This window comes from Schistocerca piceifrons, chromosome 8 (genome assembly GCF_021461385.2).
Source record: "Schistocerca piceifrons isolate TAMUIC-IGC-003096 chromosome 8, iqSchPice1.1, whole genome shotgun sequence".
Taxonomy (NCBI): Eukaryota; Metazoa; Arthropoda; class Insecta; order Orthoptera; family Acrididae; genus Schistocerca; species Schistocerca piceifrons.
In genome coordinates, this window is record NC_060145.1 from 173,754,839 (window position 1) to 173,775,966 (window position 21,128).

General features: G+C 42.9%; 1 protein-coding gene across 1 annotated transcript in view; it reads right to left on the reverse strand.

Annotated features, from left to right (window-relative positions):
• Positions 1 to 2,788: 2,788 nt before the first annotated feature.
• The window catches only part of LOC124712162, a 29,777-nt gene continuing 11,437 nt past the window's right edge, over positions 2,789 to 21,128 (reverse strand). The window contains exons 2-3 of the mRNA XM_047242458.1: positions 19,089 to 19,311; positions 2,789 to 3,042 (exon numbers count right to left, since the gene is read on the reverse strand). Of these exons, the coding sequence (XP_047098414.1) occupies positions 2,843 to 3,042; positions 19,089 to 19,311 (423 nt within the window). The 3' untranslated portion in view covers positions 2,789 to 2,842. The remainder of the gene's footprint in view (positions 3,043 to 19,088; positions 19,312 to 21,128) is intronic.

Genomic DNA, 21,128 nt, shown 5'->3' on the forward strand with positions numbered 1-21,128 from the left:
GAACTGGGCTATCGTTTTCAAAACATTTCTGTGACTTACCTGACGGTCCTCTTCGGGTACTCCGAGCAGCGACTTATTTTATGCTTGCAGTTGGGCGTCAGCCAGATTCACAAATATAGAACAAGCTGGAAGCCTAAATCTGAATGGAAGTTTATAGTAAATAACACGTTTAAGAATAATGCTGGGAGTTTTGGGACACCGTATACTCCAAAGTCATGAGCCATGTATATCGTGAGAGGTGTGGTTATTGCTACCTGCTAATGTATCTATCACGGCTGTTGTTTTTCTCCCTGTTTTAGGACGTAACTGATGAAAGTCACTATGTGTGTAATCCGCTAAAGAGCCAAAGAAACCGGTAAACCTGGCTTATATCGTGTAGGGCCCCCGCGAGCACGCAGAAGTGCTGCAACACGACATGGCATGGAGTCGATAAATGTCCGAAGTTGTGCTGGAGGGAACTGACACCTTGAATCCTAAAAGCCTGTTCATCAATCCATAAGAGTAAGAGGGGGGGGGGGGGGGGAGATCTCTTCTGAACAGCACATTACAAGGCATCTCATATTTGCTGAATAAAGTTCATGTCTGGGGAGTTTGATGGCGAGCGGAAGTGTTTAAGATCAGAAGAGTGTTCCTGGAGCCCCTCTGTAATAATTCTGCACGTGTGGGGTGTCGAACTGTAATGCTCTAATTGCCCAAGTCCGTCTGAATACAGAATGGACATGAATGGATGTAGGTGGTCATACAGGATGATTACGTACGTGTCACCTGTCGGTTGTATCTAGACGTATCAGGGATCCGATATCACTCCAACTGCACATGCTCCACATCATTGCAGATCCTCCACCAGCTTGAACAGTCCCCCGCTTACATGCAGGGTCCACGGATTCATGTCCATTGGCTCAATACAATTTGAAACGAGACTCGTCCGACCACGCAACGTGTTTCCAGTCACCAACAGTTCAATGTCGGTGTTGACGGGCCCAGGCGAGGCGTAAGACTTTGTGTCGTGCACTCATCAAGGGTACACCCACGCATGCCTATACCAGTTTCCTTGGCGCTTCAGTGTAAGTGTGTTGTGCAAGAATGTCATAATTCTCATGATTTGTATCCTAGGTAGTATATAAATGTTCACACCTTGCAACTAGGGAATCGTATTTCAGAGAAAAATGTATCCAGACAGTAATTACTTATGAATTTTTACATAAATTTGTTTTGGGGTCAGATCGTGCAGTTCAATTTTGAAAACATATGGAGTTCAGACAACGGCTATGATATGCCACTATTAAAATGAAACTATAGTCTTGTGCTTAATTGGATACATCTTTATTGCAACAGTGAGAGAAATAGAATATCAATAAATATAAATTCATACAGATTGTGAAGAAAAGTACATTTATGTGCTCTTAAAACAGAACACTTACACCGTATTTAGAGATATTAACATCAAGGGAGAACTCTGTGTGGCTCATGGTGTAACAGGTAGCCATTAGTGTCAACAAGTACATGATTTTTCACAAGTGAAAAAGTTGTCACTGATACGTGCGTGGCCGACTCCAATGAATCCTTTCTTCTCAGAGGTTTCATTTTCAGAAACTTCCTTGTAGGCTTGGAAAAAATAGCATTTGAAACACTGTGCTGGTTACTGATCTGTGGTTGAGCTAAGGCCATTCTGTCCCTTTGACGTACAGAACTGCAGGCTTGTTCTGTGCGTCAAGGCGACAAAGCCCATCAGTGACTGACTAGGACAGTTAAAGAAGAGTAAATGCTTCGGTACCCGACAATTTCACTCATAGACACTGATTAGCTTGTCAGCAAATGTTCACAAATTCATTAGGTCTACAATTCTGCTGTATAAATTTTAAGAACTGCGATACCTGAGAAGACCGGAGGACTAAGCAGCGAGTAATATCGAATAATTTACTATGGATAAATATCAAGAGATCCAGTTAACAATATTGTTCCCATCTGGCGAGAAGTATTTGATGATATTGTAACAATTTTAGGTTTCACTCATTCAGATGCACCGTGATTACAGTAACACGCGGCGAAAGGCCGTTAAAAATGATTTTCTGTTAAATGTAAAACAAACCAGTTTTGTTCGACGAATAGGTATGAGTCACTTCACAACGAAACAGTTGCGGCGACCTCGAGAGACTTGATGTAGTGAAATGCAGGACCTTTTCAGTAGCGCGCAGGTAACTCTCTCTTAGTCGAATTTTTTTGGCTGCCATTGGATGAATGAAAAAGTACACAGAATGTTCCTTATTTCTCAGGCCAAGATCACGAATCGTTAACTATATCGACGTCATCTCAAGAACCTCTGGCAGCGTCTTCTTCCAGATTGCAGAAACAGTCCTGAGTAGAAGTGAAACAAATACAGATACGTAATCTAACACCCTGAATTCCACAGTGTGACATCTGGTCCATAATATCTATAAGAAAATTTTTGCGGAACTAGTTGTCGAAGTATCTGTACTTTCTCACTACTTTTTTTGCCTCTACCCTTGGATGGCAACAACTTCTTTCATAGACTGTAGGACTGTCACGAGAAGATATTGTTTTGTTATTTTTTGTTAGTGAAAAACATGTCACTCTACCAGGTTCTGCAAACATATTGAACTCCTAGGAAAATCTCACATGCATGGCAGTTTCATATCTGTTTCGAGCTCCTCAGTTTGGGATTGTTTCAGAACGCCTCTTGTCGGATATATTAAAGCACAAAATGTCCATTATGCACATCTCTTACCCAGCTCAGAGGACATCAAGCAGGCAAGAAACAAATGCCAGTACATCGACTCAGAGAAAGCAGAGTAAATCTTTAATGGTTTCGACAGCCAGTAGTCTATAAGGAGCACAGTTCCTCCATGCTGGAAGTAATGTCCTTTTTGGAAAGGACTCCAGCTGCGGGAAAGATGTACATTTCCGTGGTTGCTGGGCATGTGGGGACCTTCCCATGGCCATTGGCGACGTCCGCTATCCGTTCCAGCTTCTCCTGTCGATGGGGCAGCGACCTCTGTGTCGTCGCGGAGCGGAGCAGGCTGGCTGCGAAGACAGAGAGAGCTGTATTACGGCACCAACATCAAGCAGCTTACTGTTTATGGCGCAACATACACAAAACCACTCAGATATATAGGTACTGATGGGTCACTAATATTTCCAAAGTTGAGCAGTTTGGTTTGATGTAGCACAGGGTGGGAATTAACGAGCATTTCCCTCTCATTTAAGTACGAGGCATGTTTTTTAAGTAGGTACCGTTTTGAAATTAAAAAAAAAGACGTGCTAAGATATCTCAATAATTTTATTTTTACATGAAAGCCTGTATCTTAATCTACTTTTCTACATAATTTCCGTCATATTCAGGCACTTGTCGTAACGTTGTACCAGTTTTTGAATACCCTCCTCATAGAAGTCTGCCGCCTGACTTGTTAACCACTGCATCAACACTGTTTTGACTTTGTCATCGTCTTGAAGAAATTAAAAAAATAGCCCAGTTGCGCTAGTGCGCTACCAACGAAAGTAGGATTGTTGTTCTAAGTATAAAATGGCGGGAAATTCAGGATAACGCATTGTCATGCTGGCTGATTTGGAACACTGACTCTGGTTCTATGGTGTCACAATCAGGGACTTTGAATGTGAGCACGACCCTAACTATGACACCTGAATGTAAAATGGCTGACGTAGAATTTAAGATGGCGATCGTACATGGTGACTGGGGCATACTGGTGCAGCTCTATTAGATCACTTTCCAGCTCAGACCTGTTGGGCTATTTATAACAGTGTAGAATTATGGCATACTAGCTCACTCTTCAGTTACTGGCCCAGTTCTACTCTTACGTCAGAATCCGAGATGGGTAACCCGGAATACAAGATGGTGATCTAACGTGGCGACCAGGCCATACCCTGACAGTAAGAGTACGACGTGATGTTATGTGATTCCTCACATAGCACGCCGTCTACTCTATATGATTACTCTCAGTCAACCATCATCATTCCTCACTCATGATCCAGTGGATATATCGCAGATCTCTGATACACTGTCCAGATTGAATTGAGATAGAATGCATTACCAATACTGTTTTTTAGCATGAGAAATATCCAGCTGCAGCATTAGGGAGTCTGAAATATCAGCATATTAACACATTCATTGTCATGAAGATCAGATGAAATGATCAGAACAACAGAAACACCCAGTTCCCGAGCGAAAAATATCTCTGACCCATCTGGGAACCGAACCCAGGATTCCACGATCTAGAGGCGGCGATGTTAATCACCGTACCAGTGTTTAAAGATTCGAAAATATCTGGCAGATAAGCCAATGCAACATGAACACCAGGCTTTTTAAATTCCATATACAATTCAGTTTGTTTGTTATTTTCCAAAAACTGCATCACTTCGTCTCGAAGTTCAAATAATCTTCCTAGCATATTTCCTTTTGAGAGCCAGCGTACTTCTGTATGAAATAAAAGTGGTTTATACTCTGCTCCCAAGTCTTCACAAAGAGCCATAAATAACCTGGAATTTTATGGCGCAACATACACAAAACCACTCAGATATATAGGTACTGATGTGTCACTAATATTTCCAAAGTTGAGCAGTTTGGTTTGATGTAGCACAGGGTGTGAATTAACGAGCATTTCGCTCTCATTTAAGTACGAGGCATGTTTTTTAAGTAAGTACCGTTTTGAAAGTAAAAAAAGACGTGCTAAGATATCTCAATAATTTTATTTTTACATGAAAGCCTGTATCTTAATCTACTTTTCTACATAATTTCCGTCATATTCAGGCACTTGTCATAACGTTGTACCAGTTTTTGAATACCCTCCTCATAGAAGTCTGCCGCCTGACTTGTTAACCACTGCATCACCACTGTTTTGACTTCGTCATCGTCTTGAAGACGCTGACCGCCCAGGTGTTTCTTCAAGTTCAGGAGCAGATGGTTGTCACCGGGCGCAAGATCGGGGCTGTACGGAGGATGATCTAGAGTTTCCCATCGAAAAGATGTGATGAGATCTTTGGTATGATTCGCCACATGCGGACGGGCAGCAAAACGATGCCCTTGCTCAACTTCCATGGACTGTTGCTTTGATTCTGGTGTGACGTAGGCCACCCATATTTCTTCGCCCGTAACAATTTGGCTTAAGAAATCATCACCGTCGTTGTGGTACCGCTCAGGGAAAATCAATGCACTGTCTAAACTTTTGGTTTTGTGCACATCCGTCAACATTTTCGGCACCCAACGTGCGCACAATTTTCAGTAATTCTATGGCTCGGTCACAATGCCATACAAAACACTACAGGAAACATTAGGAAGGTCATCCCGCAAGGAGGAAATCGTAAAGCGTCTGTTTTCTCTCACCTTACTGTCCACTTCCTGCACCAAACTTTCATTAACGACCGAAGGACGTCCACTCCGTTGTTCATCATGCACATTTGTGCGGCCATCTTTAAATGCTCTCACCCACCATTCCAATCCTCATAATGTTTTCTCCGTAAACTGCACAGATCTCACGATGAATATCGATCGCTTTTTAGGCCTTTAGCACTAAGAAATCTTATAACAGCTCGTACTTCACAGTCGGCGGGACTCACAATTATCGAAGGCATCTTAAACACTCAAAACACAACGTAAACAAGGAAGAATCAGACTGTAATGGCGTCAGTGCGTAGATTAAGGTACAGGCTTTCATGTAAAAATAAAATTTGTGAGATATCTTAGCACGTCTTTTTTTAATTTCAGAACGGTACTTACTTAAAAAACACGCCTAGTACATGGCCGAAAGAGTCAGCCTTCAGGAATTGTGAAACGAACCCTGTCATCCAGGACCGTGTGCCACAAAGAGTGCAGATTCACCACGAGATGGGGAAACTCACAGGCGTCTATTGGCTATTGAGGCCTAAGCGCTGTAGTGTGTGAGTGAGACAGACAAGAACCGACGTAATAGGGAAACCCAGTAGAAACAGATTGTGGCCAGAGAGAAGTAGCAGTGTTAAATATGACGGACCTAAGATCGGCCATAAAGGGAAACATTTATGGAAACTATTTAATTCTGTAGTAATGCAGGGAATTAAGCCACAGTTATTTTAATCTACCATCCTTCACAAATTTTCATGCTAATCACAATAAAATTTGAACATTGATCATATCTATAATAGTTTAGGACTTACTGTTAAAGTGAAATTAATAAGTTTTGTAACAAAGACCTGAATGCTAAAATCTGAACACTTTGGTCGATCTTAACGATCGACTTTTCATATAGAAGCGCATTATTAAAATGACAAACGTTGTAGATACCAACTCTGTAACTTGATTTGTTTAAAAGATACAGTAAACTTAAATTATCAGTATTTTCAGTTAAGCATCGCATCATTTCCTCCACAAAAACACATTGAACGACGACAGCATGACATCTTATTGAGTCATTAGGTAATAGAATATTTGTTGTAAATTTTAGTGCACAATAGTTACTTTTGTACTTTATTTATCAGAAAGCATATGGGCGCAAGGCTACTGGCGGTGGCATTTAAAGCTAAGAAGGTAATTGTATTGGTTTTATGTAAAAGACTTAAACGTTTATTATGTAATGGCTGTTATTGTTAGTTTATTTAGAACGTGAAAATGGTCAAGCCTTGATTATTTAAACATGTTGAAATGTAAAATAATTTAGAATAAGCTGTAACCTATCAGATGCACGACTCCAGGAAAGGGAACTGCCCTAGTCAGTTGAGCGAGGATATTCGGCACGCGGGAAACGCGGCCGGGGATGGGCACAGGGCACGGGGCACAGGGCAGTGCTGGTGGAGACGTGAAAACGGACAGTTCGGCTGGAGACACCAAAGGGTACAGTGTAGATTGAGACGCGAAAGCGGACAGTTGGTCTTCAGGCAGCTACGAAGTGAAACGACTTAGAAAATTTCGCGTTGTGCGGTATTGAGGGATTTAGTCTCTGAGCGGTGAGCAGCCGCGCGCCTAGTGTGGACTCTAACTTTTCGCGTAGATAACTTATATTTCGAGATGAGATTGTGAGTGATCGAACTGTGTCAAATGGATATGCGCCCAAGTGTAACAATATCTCTAAATACCAACACTTTCGCTATTAGTTTGCTTTCTGAATAAACATTATTCTAACCAAATCGCAACTGTGTGGCCTACGTCATATAAGGGTCGTTAATTTAGTTCTCGATATTATTATTACTGTTATTATATGTTAATTTAACTTCGCATTTCGCAAACTTGCCATCAGACAGACAATTTGTCACAAGTGTCTAATTTAGGGCGTGTAATGCGACACGTGCGGTTCAACTCCGAGACGAGTTTGAGCCAAGACATTTTTACCAAGAGGAACCGCATGTGAGCCCGAACATCTCTGGGATGTTAGCTCGCAAGGGGTTTGTATTAGGTTGGTGCATAAGTTCGCAGCGTTTATCCATAAGTTCAATAACCACAACTGATACTCGTAACAGAGGCTTTAATCATCTGTAATATATTCTCCTTCACTGTTCACAACGGTCTGCCAATGCTGGCGTAACTTTTCGATTCCGCGACTGTAGAAACTATGTGGTTTTGAGGCGAAGAACTGGTCTAGCCATGGTCGGGACGTATTCTCTTCCGGAAAGGATGTTCCTTCAAGGTTATTCGATGGAGATAGGGAAGATAAATGTCTGCGGGTGCAAACAACGTGAGTGCGGAATGACTCCTCTATACTGTTTCTTGTCAGACTAGCAAAATGCGGGAGGCCGTTATCGTCATTTCACGCAGTCTTCCTGGTCGTTGCTCTCGGATTGCGTCTGCAAGACTTCTCAGTTGTTAAGAAAAAACATGTCTGCAGTAATGGCTAAACCTCTGTAAAGCAACTTGTAGTACAGCACACAGTCGCTATTCCACCAGATGCGCAACATTATGTTTTATGGATGAGTGCAGATCCTTGTACGGGGAGTTGCTGCTTTATTTGCCGTCAACCATTCCTTTCTTTTCCTTATGTTAGCATAAACACACCATTTCTCTTCACCAGTAACTATACAGGATAGAAATAGTCGGTGTTGTTCATGAGCCAGTTGATGACGAGCAAGCAGAGGCACAAATGGTCACCGGCTGATGTTTGTGGCTTTGACTTAGAGCATGCGGTATCCACACACCCGGTTTTTAAAGCTTCCATACTGCATGAAAATTTCACACGATGATGAAATGATAGCAGTTCATCACATTTGCCCATTCTCTCGTACGCTAATGTGGATCATTGTGGATTAACGCTTTTACACGATCTTCGTCAGACCCCGAAGGTCTTCTTAAATGTGGAGGGTCACTAATGTCAAAACAATGCTTGTTAAAACGAGAAAACCATTTTCTTGACGTGCTCTCTCCAGTCGCATTACCTCCATACACGGCGCAAATGTTTTTGGATGCCTCCGCTGCTGTCAATCCTTGAACTCAAACAGAAGAATGTGTCCGAAATGTTTCGATTTCTCCACTTGGCACTCCATTTTGTAGCGTCCACAGCTCCACTCACCATCTCCAAATGACAAAATGACAATATGCTAACTCAAATAACAATAGTTAACTACAAATAAAAAATGACATTCGATAAATAAATCCATAGTTACAGGAAAACCAACATGCAAAAGAAAAAAGTTACGACCTTGTGCACCAACCCAATATTACACCTTTTTTTTTTTTTTAAAAAACGATTCAGCACGTAATTTATCAGAATCAGACGCTGTGTTGCTTGCAGATGAAATCATCCTTTTTATATACGGAAAAAGTGTAACTCATTCACAGAAAAAAAATCTCTTGAGGTACGGACAATAGGGATAACTTCGTAGCACTTTCTTTCATTTTTTGAGAATACTGGACCCAAAATAAATTACATAACACAACAGACATTGTAGCATTATACATCAACAGTTACTGAGTTCCTGGGGAAGTGTAAATGCATGCTAACTGTGTCCTATTAGAGTAAAATTTCAATTTTAAAACGAGTACAAATTTATAGTGTCATTCAGAGTAATTTTAGACCAATATTAAAAACAGTTTTTCCCTATATCTGATGGTCACGGTAAATTTAGATCGTACCAGAAGGGAGTGAGGTGTTAGTAAGAAGTAAAAAGAAAGAGTTAATTCACTGTATGTGTTGACCTATCACTGTTCGACTTAAATCACTGTTGCCAGAAGCCCTCTTCACAGCTAACGCCTAATCGCAAGCCTAAAAGCTTGTAGGAACGTGGAAAGACACCTGAAATTGTAACTAAAACACCACAGAGGTTATCAAACTCTTGCCTTTAGTACAAAATAATGCAAGTAGATTGAGCAGTAGCCATTTGAAATAAAAGTAGTAAGTGGTACAAAGATATCTTGATTGATAAAAAGTTCCTCTGATTGGCTGTAACAAAAGACGTGGAAAGTAGGGCGAGAGACAATTGTGAGGATTTGAAAGCCAAGAAAAGTGCATGGACAATTGTGAGGATTTGAAAGCCAAGAAAAGTGCATGGACAAGCCATGAAGATATAAGAAAAAAATTCAGGAGAAATACAGCGCTAAGAATATTTAACATTGAGCCAATATCTTTCAGAAAATTGTGCTAAGCAAAATAGTGTAATAATTTTAAACTGGATTTTGAGCGGTCACGAAGGTAACTCTCAGGTTTTGATTGTACTCTTCCCTACATTTACATTCAGTTCCAACTAGGGATCGGAATTTCTCTCGAGAGAGAGTCTCGAGACAAGTAAGGAAATTCTCGTTAATCATTTCGGGAGAAAGTGATTAGTACAGCATTGTCATAGGCACGTAGATCGCAACCTGTTGTTAGTGTTAGAACTATCTTGAGGCGTGGCAGTTAGACTATTCCGAACAACCACATTTTCGATTGATGTGGCCTGAGACACATGAGAAATAGCTTTGACTTTAAGTTAGTACGAACAGAATCTCAGCTTAAACTATCTTCAGGGACAAATGTATTTTCCATTGAATAAAGCAGTGTGTTTCTTTTCCCTGGAACGAAACGAAATAAACATTTGTTACTATTTAAATTTTTCTGTAATGTGGATCATGCGCTTCCTGAGTTCGCTACAACGTTGTACTTTGTTCTCCGCGAAATATTCGAAAGCCCTCGATTTCATTTGGTTGTCATATAAGCACTAAATGTGCTACCTCCGTTAGAATTAAATATATGTTCGATGTCTCCCATTCTATTGTAAGCCTTCCGATTTGATGTCATTTCAACAACTTTAATGCCTTTCCTTATCAAACAGTTCATTTAGTTTCATTAGCTTAGGAGGCAGAGTCTTTTCTGCCATCAGGAATCCGATCTGGAACTACAACATTAGTAGGTAGCTATGGTATCTATTAGCCTATACTACCATTCAGCATAGTACCTACTATCTTACATACACTATTAAAAAAAAGACGCATCATGAAGGAGTTATTCAAATTGGTATCGACAAAAAATGCAAAACTGTGAACTCTGGCGGTCGATAGATGACTGTGTGACGCTGCAGTGTAATTTCATCGTGCAGCTGGCAAGAATAGTGAACAGGGGATGTGCCAATATGAGGGTATAAAGTCTTTGCTAATTTAATTCAGTGTATTCATTTGGACAGGAACTCTGCCTCACGTGAGAGGACGTCTCGATGAGCTCAAAGAAGCCCGCTGAAGTAAATGGTGAATCGCTCGACAAATGAATAGGGGCGGTGCCACTATTCCACCATGTTGACAGGAATGGGAGAACCTCGGCCGAACGTAGCGTCAAGAAGAAAGCGGTCGACCTAGAGAGACGACAGAACTTGAGGACCGCAAGCGTTAGAGAGACCTCAGTGCCCCAGACTCACCATATCATAGATCAGACGTGCAAGTGGTGTTTCTGTGGCCTCGAGGACCATTAAATGGCGACTCACAGAAAGGGGCGCCGCATGCGCCGACTGCCGTCCACCTCTGTACACTAACAAGCCCGTTTGCAGCCGTGTCGGACTCACTCGGCCTGGGATCTTATTGACAAGAATAGAATTGTCTTCAATGATGAATCCCGTTTCTAACTGAGCTCTGATGTCCAGTGAGGATGAGCCTAGAGACCCCCGGACTGTGGCGGGACACCAGCCTGACTGTCGTCCACCATACGGCCCAACAACCAGAAGCGATGGTCTGGGATGCCACTTCATTTCATAACACGACTCCTTTGGTTGCCCTCCGTGGCACCCTTACAGCACAGTGGCACGTCTACGATATCCTATGCCCCAATCTGTCGCCTCTAATGACAAGCCATCCTGGGCTTACATTTCAGCAAGATGATTCCCCAGAGTTTCTACTGCTTGTCTCTGTTCTTGCCAAACGCTACGTGGGCCAGCAAGGCCGCTGGATAACTCCACAACTGAGAACGTCCGAAGCATTATGGCAGGGCCCTCCAACCAGCTCGGTATTTTGACGATCTAAAGGACCATCTGGACAGAATTTGGCACGATATCCCTCAAGAGGACAGCCAACAACTCTAAGAGACAATGCCAAGTCGAATAGTTTCTTGAACATGGACCAGATGTGGACCAACACGTTATTGACTTGTTCAATTTTTGAATCTCTATCTCTTGAATAAATCATTCGATTTTCCTGACATTTTAATCTTCTGTTTGTCTGATTCTTCAGTTTCTCCCGGCGTATTTCTTGCTCGAACAGTCCACAGGTGTACTGCCGGTCCATAGTGTCCAACGGGCACAATATTTCAGCGATCAGACATGTCGCCATCTTCAGGTGCGCTGACGAACTGAGCTCCTGAGGGCGGGCGACCATATTAAATCCCATCCCCTCGCGAGGCGTTCTCTCCGCGGTCCGCGCCCGCGCGTCAGCAGTCGCCGAGACGCTGGCGTCGGCGTCTGTGGTGGCGTCGGTGTAATTGCCTCATCCGCCCTAGTCGCCCGTTCGTTTCCTTTGATGAGCGCCTTTTTAATTAGACTCAGTACTGCTTCCCATGCCCTGCTGAGGTTGTAGCCGCAATCTCGGTTGATGAGTTTGTACCTGGTACGAATTTCGATAGCCTCTCTAACTACGCTGTCCCAGTATTTAGATGTCTGTGCTAAGACCCTGGTATGTTGGTAGTCCATTTTGTGATTTTCGGACAAACAGTGCTCTGTGACCGCCGATTTGTTGGGGTACCCAAGTAGTGTGTGCGTCTGATGTTTTCGGCAACGATATTCGATGGTGCGCACTATCTGTCCAAGATAAGTCTTCCCACATTGACACAACAGACGGTTCCTACTCGGTGTCTCCTCAATATTCGTCCTATTTTCCCCGATAGTGCGCCAGTATACGGTATATAGGCAGTGGCTACCTCTTCCTCCGTGACTTCTTCCGTCTCCACGCGCTTTACTGTAGAGGTTGGGTGGAGAGCGCTTCTGATCTGCCATTCCGAGTACCCGTTTTTCCGGAATACAGTTTTGAGGTGTTCCAGTTCTTGGGAGAGACTCTCTGTGTCAGAGATGGCGCGCGCCATGTGCACCAGTGTTTTTAGCACCCCATTCCTCTGCGCAGGGTGGTGGCAGCTATTTGGGTGCAAATACAGGTCTGTGTGTGTTTTCTTCCTGTACACCCCGTGGCCAAGGGTGCCATCCACTCTTCTTTTGACCATGACGTCGGCGAGAACGCCTCGCGAGTGTAGGGTTTTAATACGGCCGCCCGCCCTCAGGAGCGCAGTTCGCCAGCGCACCTGACGATGGCAACATGTCTGATCGCCGAAATATTGTGCCCGTTGGACACTATGGACCGGCAGTACACCCGTGGACTGTTCGAGCATTTGTGTGTCTATATATGTACATCGCTTCTACCGATTTCAATCCCATTCGGATAATTCCTTCGTGGTGCGTCGTTTGTTCTTATCCCTCTTCTTCTTCTTCTTTTTGTCTTAGAGTATATTAACATGAGTGAAAGATTCGACTTAGATGAAATGGATTCTTTCTCCTGTGCTGTGTGGTGTTGCAGACATGCCAAAGTCCAGGCACACACTCTTCACTGTTGAAGACAAGCCCAAACCTAAGTTCATGGGTTATCCTTTCGCTCCAATGGGCAGGACGTCAAAGTGTCTTGTTCTTAGTTTGCTACGTAACCCTGACGTCAGCTGTGTGCTTAGCTATCGACGAGCGCATTAGGCATGCTTTGTTTTAAGAGCATCGAGAAATTCTCGATCCTCTTGGAGGATGCGCACTTACTTCCCTTCCCTAAATTTTAATTCTACATGAAGCTAATTGTTACCCTCCGCCAAAAAGATAGTCATGTTCTCGAGCGATGGATTCGAAATATAATCGGTCAAGATTGTTTCCCACACCGATCGCAGAGAACACAATGCTGCCCCAAGCACCTCGTGTCTTTTCAGCAATGGTTTTCCCAGATGAAAAATCTGTGGGACGTACTCAAGTGTCACTCGCTACGATGGGCGTTTCAGTTGCGATGGGAAGCAAAACAGGGAGCGTGACTCCTAATAGTCCTTAAGAACTATCAGCACGCTTCTAAGTTGTTTCCATCCACACTCCGATTTAAACTGCTCGTTATTTTCCGCTTGTTAAGTTACGCTAAAGCTGCTGCCCTGTCTGGGATACACGGGCGCAACGACTCACTTCAGACGTTCCTTTACGTATATGTTTCCCACAGCAATGTTGGCGGCGCCCTCCTTGGGAACGCAAGGCGCTGTGTCGGCAGGTGCTTGAAAGAAGCAGGCTAACGACGTGATCTATAGTGGTTAACTTTCATTCAGTTCCTAATGTAACCAAATTCTCGCAATGTGCATATCTTCAGGGAGTTTTATTCAGTTTATCATAACACTAACTATTTGTTGCCACAAAAGCCAACTTTCTAGAGGACGGGATAGTAACCTCATTTTTTATAACAGAGTGGTATGGAGCTTTATCGAGAAGAATTACCTATGGCTTTTCTATACTTGAAAGACAAAAAATTTTCAAACTAATTTAAAAATGTTTCGTTATTGATTTCTTTGTTGTACTCAAGACAATTTCTACCAATGAAAATCAGTTGACTGATGGGAATGAAAAAAAAAGGAATATAACCTTCTGTAACAATATAGTCAGCATTTACCGATAGTTAGGCGATTCAAACTGTGTTCTGGAAATTAGTATCTTTCACTTCTCGTAATCACTATAGAGCTACATCACTCATCAACATTTTAGGACCAAAAATAATTTTGTGTTTGAAACCGAGACCTCTGAGAACGAATCGCAGTGTCATATAGTATCGATATACTGACTTGCACATTGTCAAGCTTAAGGTTGTTGAACGCCAACTAGGACAAGCCAAGATGAGAAATCAGAGACACAGTGCAGAGAGTAGGGAAAATGTCAGCTTTTAGGTTATCGGGGATAGACAGTAACACTAGAGCTCTGCGAATTGCGGACACTCTATGCAGCTGTCCCAGGGCAGAACTTTCACTTCACAGAAATAACTGGTAACTCCATGTATCGCCTAGACGCTGGGCAAGCCAAGATGGGAAATCAGAGACAAAGTGCAGAGAGTAGGGAAAATGTCAGCGTTCAGGTTACCGGAGATAAACAGTAATCCTAGAGCTCTCCGGATTGCAGAAACTCTAGGCAGTTGTCCCAGGGCAGAACTTTCACTTCACAGAATTAACTGGTAACTCCATGTATCGCCTAGACGCTGGGCGTCACAGTGGAAGATGGTCACAAAAAGGCATGTCTTAGCAGAGGCAGCAAGATTGGTTCTTGCCCTCAGAACCACAACGTCAGTGCGTTTATACAGGTTAGAGTGTTGCAACAGCAGTCTCCACTCACGAGAGGCCTCAGGGCGGGCCCAAGTGAGGCAAAACATTGTTATCGCTAGCCATAGTGGGAGTGGCAGTGACGTTTACCTCTCAGCTGTACGCTATTGCTGTGAATCTTGGAGTTTGCTAATGTAAAGGTCAGAAACATGTCTACCTAACGGAATAGGAGCAGGGGAGGAATCTCCATGTTGTTGGCCAGAGGCGCCTTGAAGGTGCAGAGTTGCTCGTCAGACTGGCTGAAGCCTGTAAAGTGGTGGAGGGCTGGCGGGCCGACTGGAGGAAGGGAGAAGTAGTGCATTGCCACAACCCTATAAAAATCCACGTTTTTGAATTCAAGAGATTTCAAGCAGATCGCTGAGGTGCAACCTTCATGTCGCCCGCTGTCAGCCTTGGGTAATCTTCGACAGGTCAGTTTTTCTCACTTGGAGTACTGCTCTCAAAGTTTGTACTTTATAGTGCCGCTAGTGATTGCTATTTCTGTTAGTTCTCGCCCGACGGACTCGGACGCTGATGTGCAACCAGTTGCATCCTTTGCTTTTTGTAATGTTTAGAAGTAGCTTCAATGTAGTATTTAGTTAGATAAAAATATGGCGTTACTCAGATCTTTGAGTATCCCTAAGCCCCCTGCTGCGAATATTCTATAAAGTGCCAAAATCAGCGCCTGTCATAGGTGCCCAGTGACAGTTTTTGGCCCTGATGCACGCAATCAACCTGCCTTCACTAAATGTTAGTCTTAATGAATTTGCTCCTAACCGAACGGTAGTTAGAGACTGACCTATAACCTCCAGTCTTACCCCTATTCTGTGTTAGGGCACGACAGAACTGCCCACAAAAAGCTCGGTTTCATGTGATGTGGTAAGAGACGTATCCTTCTGTACATGTGACGCCGAATCGCGTCTTGTGTGTAATGATACAGATTTTCTGTATGCTTCTGAACACTTCTTTTATTGCCTGGTGGTAAAAGAGGATCAGTTCCAACTCGCATTTTTCCTTTGTATACGACGTATGATGAATATGAACTGACATGGTAACACTTTAAGCGCAATCACTTGTCTAGCTTTCTTCGTTTTTGCGTTTGGATATGAACTCCATCTCTGTCTCTCCTCTTTCATATTCCATAAGGGGAGGGGGGGGGGGAAACAAGAATGACGGACCATGTAGGAATTATCCGAACGCAGCCTTATACACCCGTTAGAACTACCATGGTTGAAAATATACTTTCACATCTGCTAGTCGTCATGAATGGAATCTGTATTCTTAACGCTGCTTCTGAGTGTAATGGATAACCGTCAACAATCTTTAACAAAAATATTGACAGTTTTATTTAATGAAAATCTATTTTTAGTGTATTATCCACTAGCAGGCCTCAAGCAATGTTACATCGTCTCGACTTTGACTTTCTTAAAATATTCCTTCAGTGACTGAAAATGGTCTTAGAACTCAAGCATTTACTAGCTCATTTTATAAACCAGGAGACTAGTGTGACTGAGTGGACAGGAAAAGTAATAGAAGTGTAAAAGTGATCTGAAACACCTTTGATAAAGTTGTAAGTAATTTCAAAATGAAGGTATCACGTGATTATAATTAAAAAGCAGCTACTCTCGGAAATCCAATGTGGGCTGTAATTATTGTGCTTCAACGAATCTTGGTAATTATCCTAATGTGTTAGCGTGGAACTGATTTACGCTGTGAAAAAAATTTGTTTCAATTTTTGCCCCAAGGAGTAACTCTGGCAATGAGACTAAGAGAAAAACGTATATAAATGTTCCCATATATAATGGATTAGGAATGGGATGTGGGCAGAAAATGTCAAACAAGTGATAAAGGCATGACATCGATTTCATTATTAATTGACACTTACAAAATTTACTCAGTCTGAGCACTGGAAACATTTACACATCTGTGAAACGACGTGATTAACAGTTGCTTACAGCAGTGATGCCGTACACTGTCCTTCAAATCAGAGACTGAACCAGTCCCTGGTAAATGCGTTCTTTTAGGTACCCCCAGAGTCAAAAGTTATGTGGATTTAGATCACGTGATATTGCGGGCCACACATTTGTAAAACCTCTGGAGATAACACATTCGAGGAAGGCTGCATTAGGCAGTTCTTTCACTGAGCGAGTGACACGAAGTATTACCCCATCTTGCATTAAAACTGTGGTTTCCACAAAATTGCACTCTTCCAAAGAAGAAATCACATGCTGTACAAGGAAGGCTCGTTAACGTACAAACATCACAATACATCTGAAAAGTCCTCTGGGTGTGTTCTCTTCAAAGAAGAATTGACTGAAATTAAAGGTACTTATCAATCCACACCACACAGCCACATGAGGCGAGTGCAGTGGCTCTTCATGCACAACATGCAATTGAACAGTACCCCAAATTCGGCAGTTCCGTGTATTCACTGCATGCTACAGTGTGAAATGTGCCTCCTGACTGCACAGAATGCGGCCTGCTCACATGTCATCAAATTCGATACATACCAGAAACCAAGGAGCAAATTCAGAACATTGCTGCAGATTCTGAAGTTTCAGCTGCTGTGCCGTCTGGATCTTGTACTAGTACCAGTGCAAAATAGACCACAGAATTTTCTGTGCTGTTGATTCTGGGATAGACAATTCTCGTCACACTGCATGAGCACTAACACTACCTGGGGCACATTTTGCATGGTCGTTTACAGGTATAGCAACCCAGTCAATTAGTGGTTAGCACACTGGACTCACATTTGGGTGGACGACGGTTCAAACCCGCGCCTGGTCTCCTGATTTAGGTTTTCCGTGGTTTCCCTAAATTGCTTCAGGCAAATGCTGGGATGGTTTCTTTGAAAGGGTTCAAATGGTTCAAATGGCTCTAAGCACTATGGGACTTAACATCTGAGGTCATCAGTCCCCTAGACTTAGAACTACTTAAACCTATCTAACCTAAGGACATCACACACATCCATGCCCGAGGCAGGATTTGAACCTGCGACTGTAGCAGCAGCGCGGTTCCAGACCGAAGCGCCTAGAACCGCTCGGTCACATCGACCGGCCTTTGAAAGGATGCAGCTGATTTCCTTCCCATCCTTGCCTAATACAATGGGACTGCTGACATCGCTGTTTAGTCCCCTTCCCCAAATAAAACAAAAAAATAAATTCCACTGGAACTGGACGCCGCCCTCTTTCAGGTGCAACACCAAGCTCATATGTAACTGCTGCCATTCACATAAAACAGTTTCATTAGCAGTGCATTGTCTCTCTTCTCGGTAGCCATACTGTTCAATCATGTTGTGGCTTGTCAAATGACAGCGTGGATGTTGTACTATCACAGAAACAGTGTACAGCGCCAGATTTGCACCGGCTGGGCACAACTGGAATGCTTTTTCCAGCATAAATCGGTTCTGCATTAATGCATTAGTGTTTGTACCAAATTTTGCTGCCATACGATGATTATAGCCCACACTAGACCTCTGTGAGTAAGTGCACTTTAATTGTAATCATCCAGTATCAGTGTGACTGAGGATCTGTAATTTACTGGAAACTGTCTACAGTCCTGAAAAATAGATTTTAAATGAGAAAAAAACAACTTAGAATTACTATGAGCAATAAAGGGATGTATGATAGCAGCTGCCAGGAGAAACAGGAAGACAAATAGATCAGGAAACAAACTGGAGTGGAATACATAAATATGACTTAACAGTCACGAAGTGGAGATGGACATGCAAGTGTGTTAGATCCTTCATCTTGAATTGGAGGAGAGAGTGGAAAGGGGAAGTAGTAGGGGAAGAGAGAGTGGAGGGGGTGACTTCAATCTTGACATTTTTGACAGTGCCATAGACTTCGAATAGCACCAGTACTTGCCTCTGTCCCCTGCTTGTGTAGAAGACGAATAGATGGTAAAAGGAAGAAAGAAGCTCTCTGCTGAATTCAAATAGGTAACAGAAGAAGACCTCGTGACAGCATAATGAAAAGCAGCTAAACTGCAATGGGCAACATGCAAGAGCAACATGGATGCATAAACTGAAGACTGTAATAGGTGGAAAATAAAAGAGGTCTTAAACAGACAGTGAATGTCAAATGGCACATGAAGTTGATCTAATAAATCTTAGAATGTAATGGAATAATGATAATAGAGGTTAGTTTATTGAATAATTTATTTTCGTGAGTGTAGTCTAATCGAAGCCCCTATTTTACCCTTCATTAATTGTCTTCCACCGCACCTCCCTCCCCATCCACCCTGCCAGGGAGTAATTTGCCACAGATGAAGGACCACTGCGCGACCTGCAGTTTGTATACCAAAAGAAAGGGTGATTTCGCCGGCTCCTTGGCAGCGGGCGCTCCGGGTTACCTTTGGCCAAGTTGGCGGTGTTGCCGCGGTGCACGCTGCGCCGCTCGGCGGGAGTGGCCGAGTAGGAGCGCCTCCAGTCGTAGCCGGAGCTGCGCAGCGAGCAACGGCCGGTCGCTGGAGCGCCGTACGAGCGATCCAGCTCCAGAGACTCGGTCACTGGAGAGGACGACCAGCCGCGGGATCGCCACGGGAAGCGCTGTCGGAACTCCCGCTTGAACTTCTCCTGCGAGTGCAAAAAGTTTGTTAGCACACAGTGTAACGATACACGTATGCCTACCGTTATCGTTCCATAAAAATCAGTTTTCGTTTCATGAGTTGGCAACGCGTGCGCTAAGCGCAGACGATCTGTCTGAACGTCAACGCGAAGACAGCGATGAGTTATGTGTAACCCTATGACGTCTGGCAGTAGCAGCACGAATTAAAAAGGCGCCATGTTATCTGAAATCATGTGCTAAGAACTATTGTGACGGTGCTGACACCTAGCGCCAGGTTCTGAAACGTATTCTTTACTGCGCTGTACATCAAATGTGTTAATGATTAAAATGTTTTGTAATATGCAAAACAAAGATCAAAACAATGTTGTCAAAATCTTAATGTATTTAACAAGAGAACAATGGCTATAAAATACTAGTTGTTACGTCGGTTAGGGAATGTACCCTATACTATCCGGCAATTCTGATTAGTAAGCCTTAAGACGTTTTGTTCAGAAGTAGCTTGTGAACTCAAATGCTCATTTTTTACTGTGCCTCGGATTACAAATGCTACTTGTTAAGAAGACATCTATGTAAAACCTATATGTTGACTGAGCAGCCGCACGGGATTAGCCGAACTGTCTAGGGTGCTCCAGTCATGGACTGTGCGGCTGGTCCCAGCGGAGGTGAGAGTCCTCCCTCGGGCATGGATGTGTGTGTTTGTTCTTAGGATAATGTAGGTTAAGTAGTGTGTAAGCTTAGGGACTGACGACCTTAGCAGTTAAGTCCCATAAGATTTCACACACATTTGAACATTTTTCGACTGAACGGAGTAATTTTTGGCTGAGTTTAGGAATGTAACATGTAGCCAGTATTGAAACAGTGATATAGACATCGGAAGGCTTATAATTGGTTGCATCTGATATTTTATACAAAGGATTCAGCAGCTTGTATATGTTGCAAGCTGCTTTCTGGAGCTAAATGTTTAACTAATAAAGTTTTGTGGAAATTGCATAGCACTTACAATTGATGCCAATTTGAAGTCCACTGAAGCGACTGAACATTTAAGTATTTTTATTATGAGTGTTGTGAAATTTAGTAGACATGTTGCGATGCAGCCATTAGTGAAAGTAAAATTGTTCCTTTTTTATGTAAAGCCAGCCTCTCTCCAGCCTGATGTATGATTCTTGAATAATTGTTGGTTCATTCACGGAACTGTGCCGACCGCAGTGGCCGAGCGATTCTACGCGCTTCAGTGCGGAACCACGCTGCTGCTACAGTCGCAGGTTCGACTCCTGCCCTGGGCATGGATGTGTGTGATGTCCTTAGGTTAATTAGGTTTAAGTAGGTCTAAGTCTAGGGGACTGATGACCTCAGATGTTAAGTTCCATAGAGCTTAGAGCCATTTGAACAGAATTATGTTATGTGTTTTAATTCACAAACCATGTGTGTATTCAATTTTATGTTTCCTATAACTGAAGCTGTTTCCCAGAATGTACAGTTTCAAAGGCGAGCTGATGCCATTTGAAAAACAACTGTTTACATCGAAAAATGCCAAGGAATCGTATTTATAATTAAGCAGCTTGTTACATGAAAGTATCACCTAGCTGTGAAGTATGCCAAGAAGTTGACTTCAAAATGTAATGCGCAAATTTCACCATGGAACAGCACAGACACTGTGGGGATTAAGGTTAGTGAAGGGCTCTTTATGGGTAATGAAATTCAAGCGTTTTCACAGAACGGATACAGGCTGTCGAAATTGTGTCCAGACAACCATCAGGTTTAAAAAAATTGCGACCAAGTGAATTTTTGACGCCTTTTGCATAATGTAATATATCAGAAAACAATG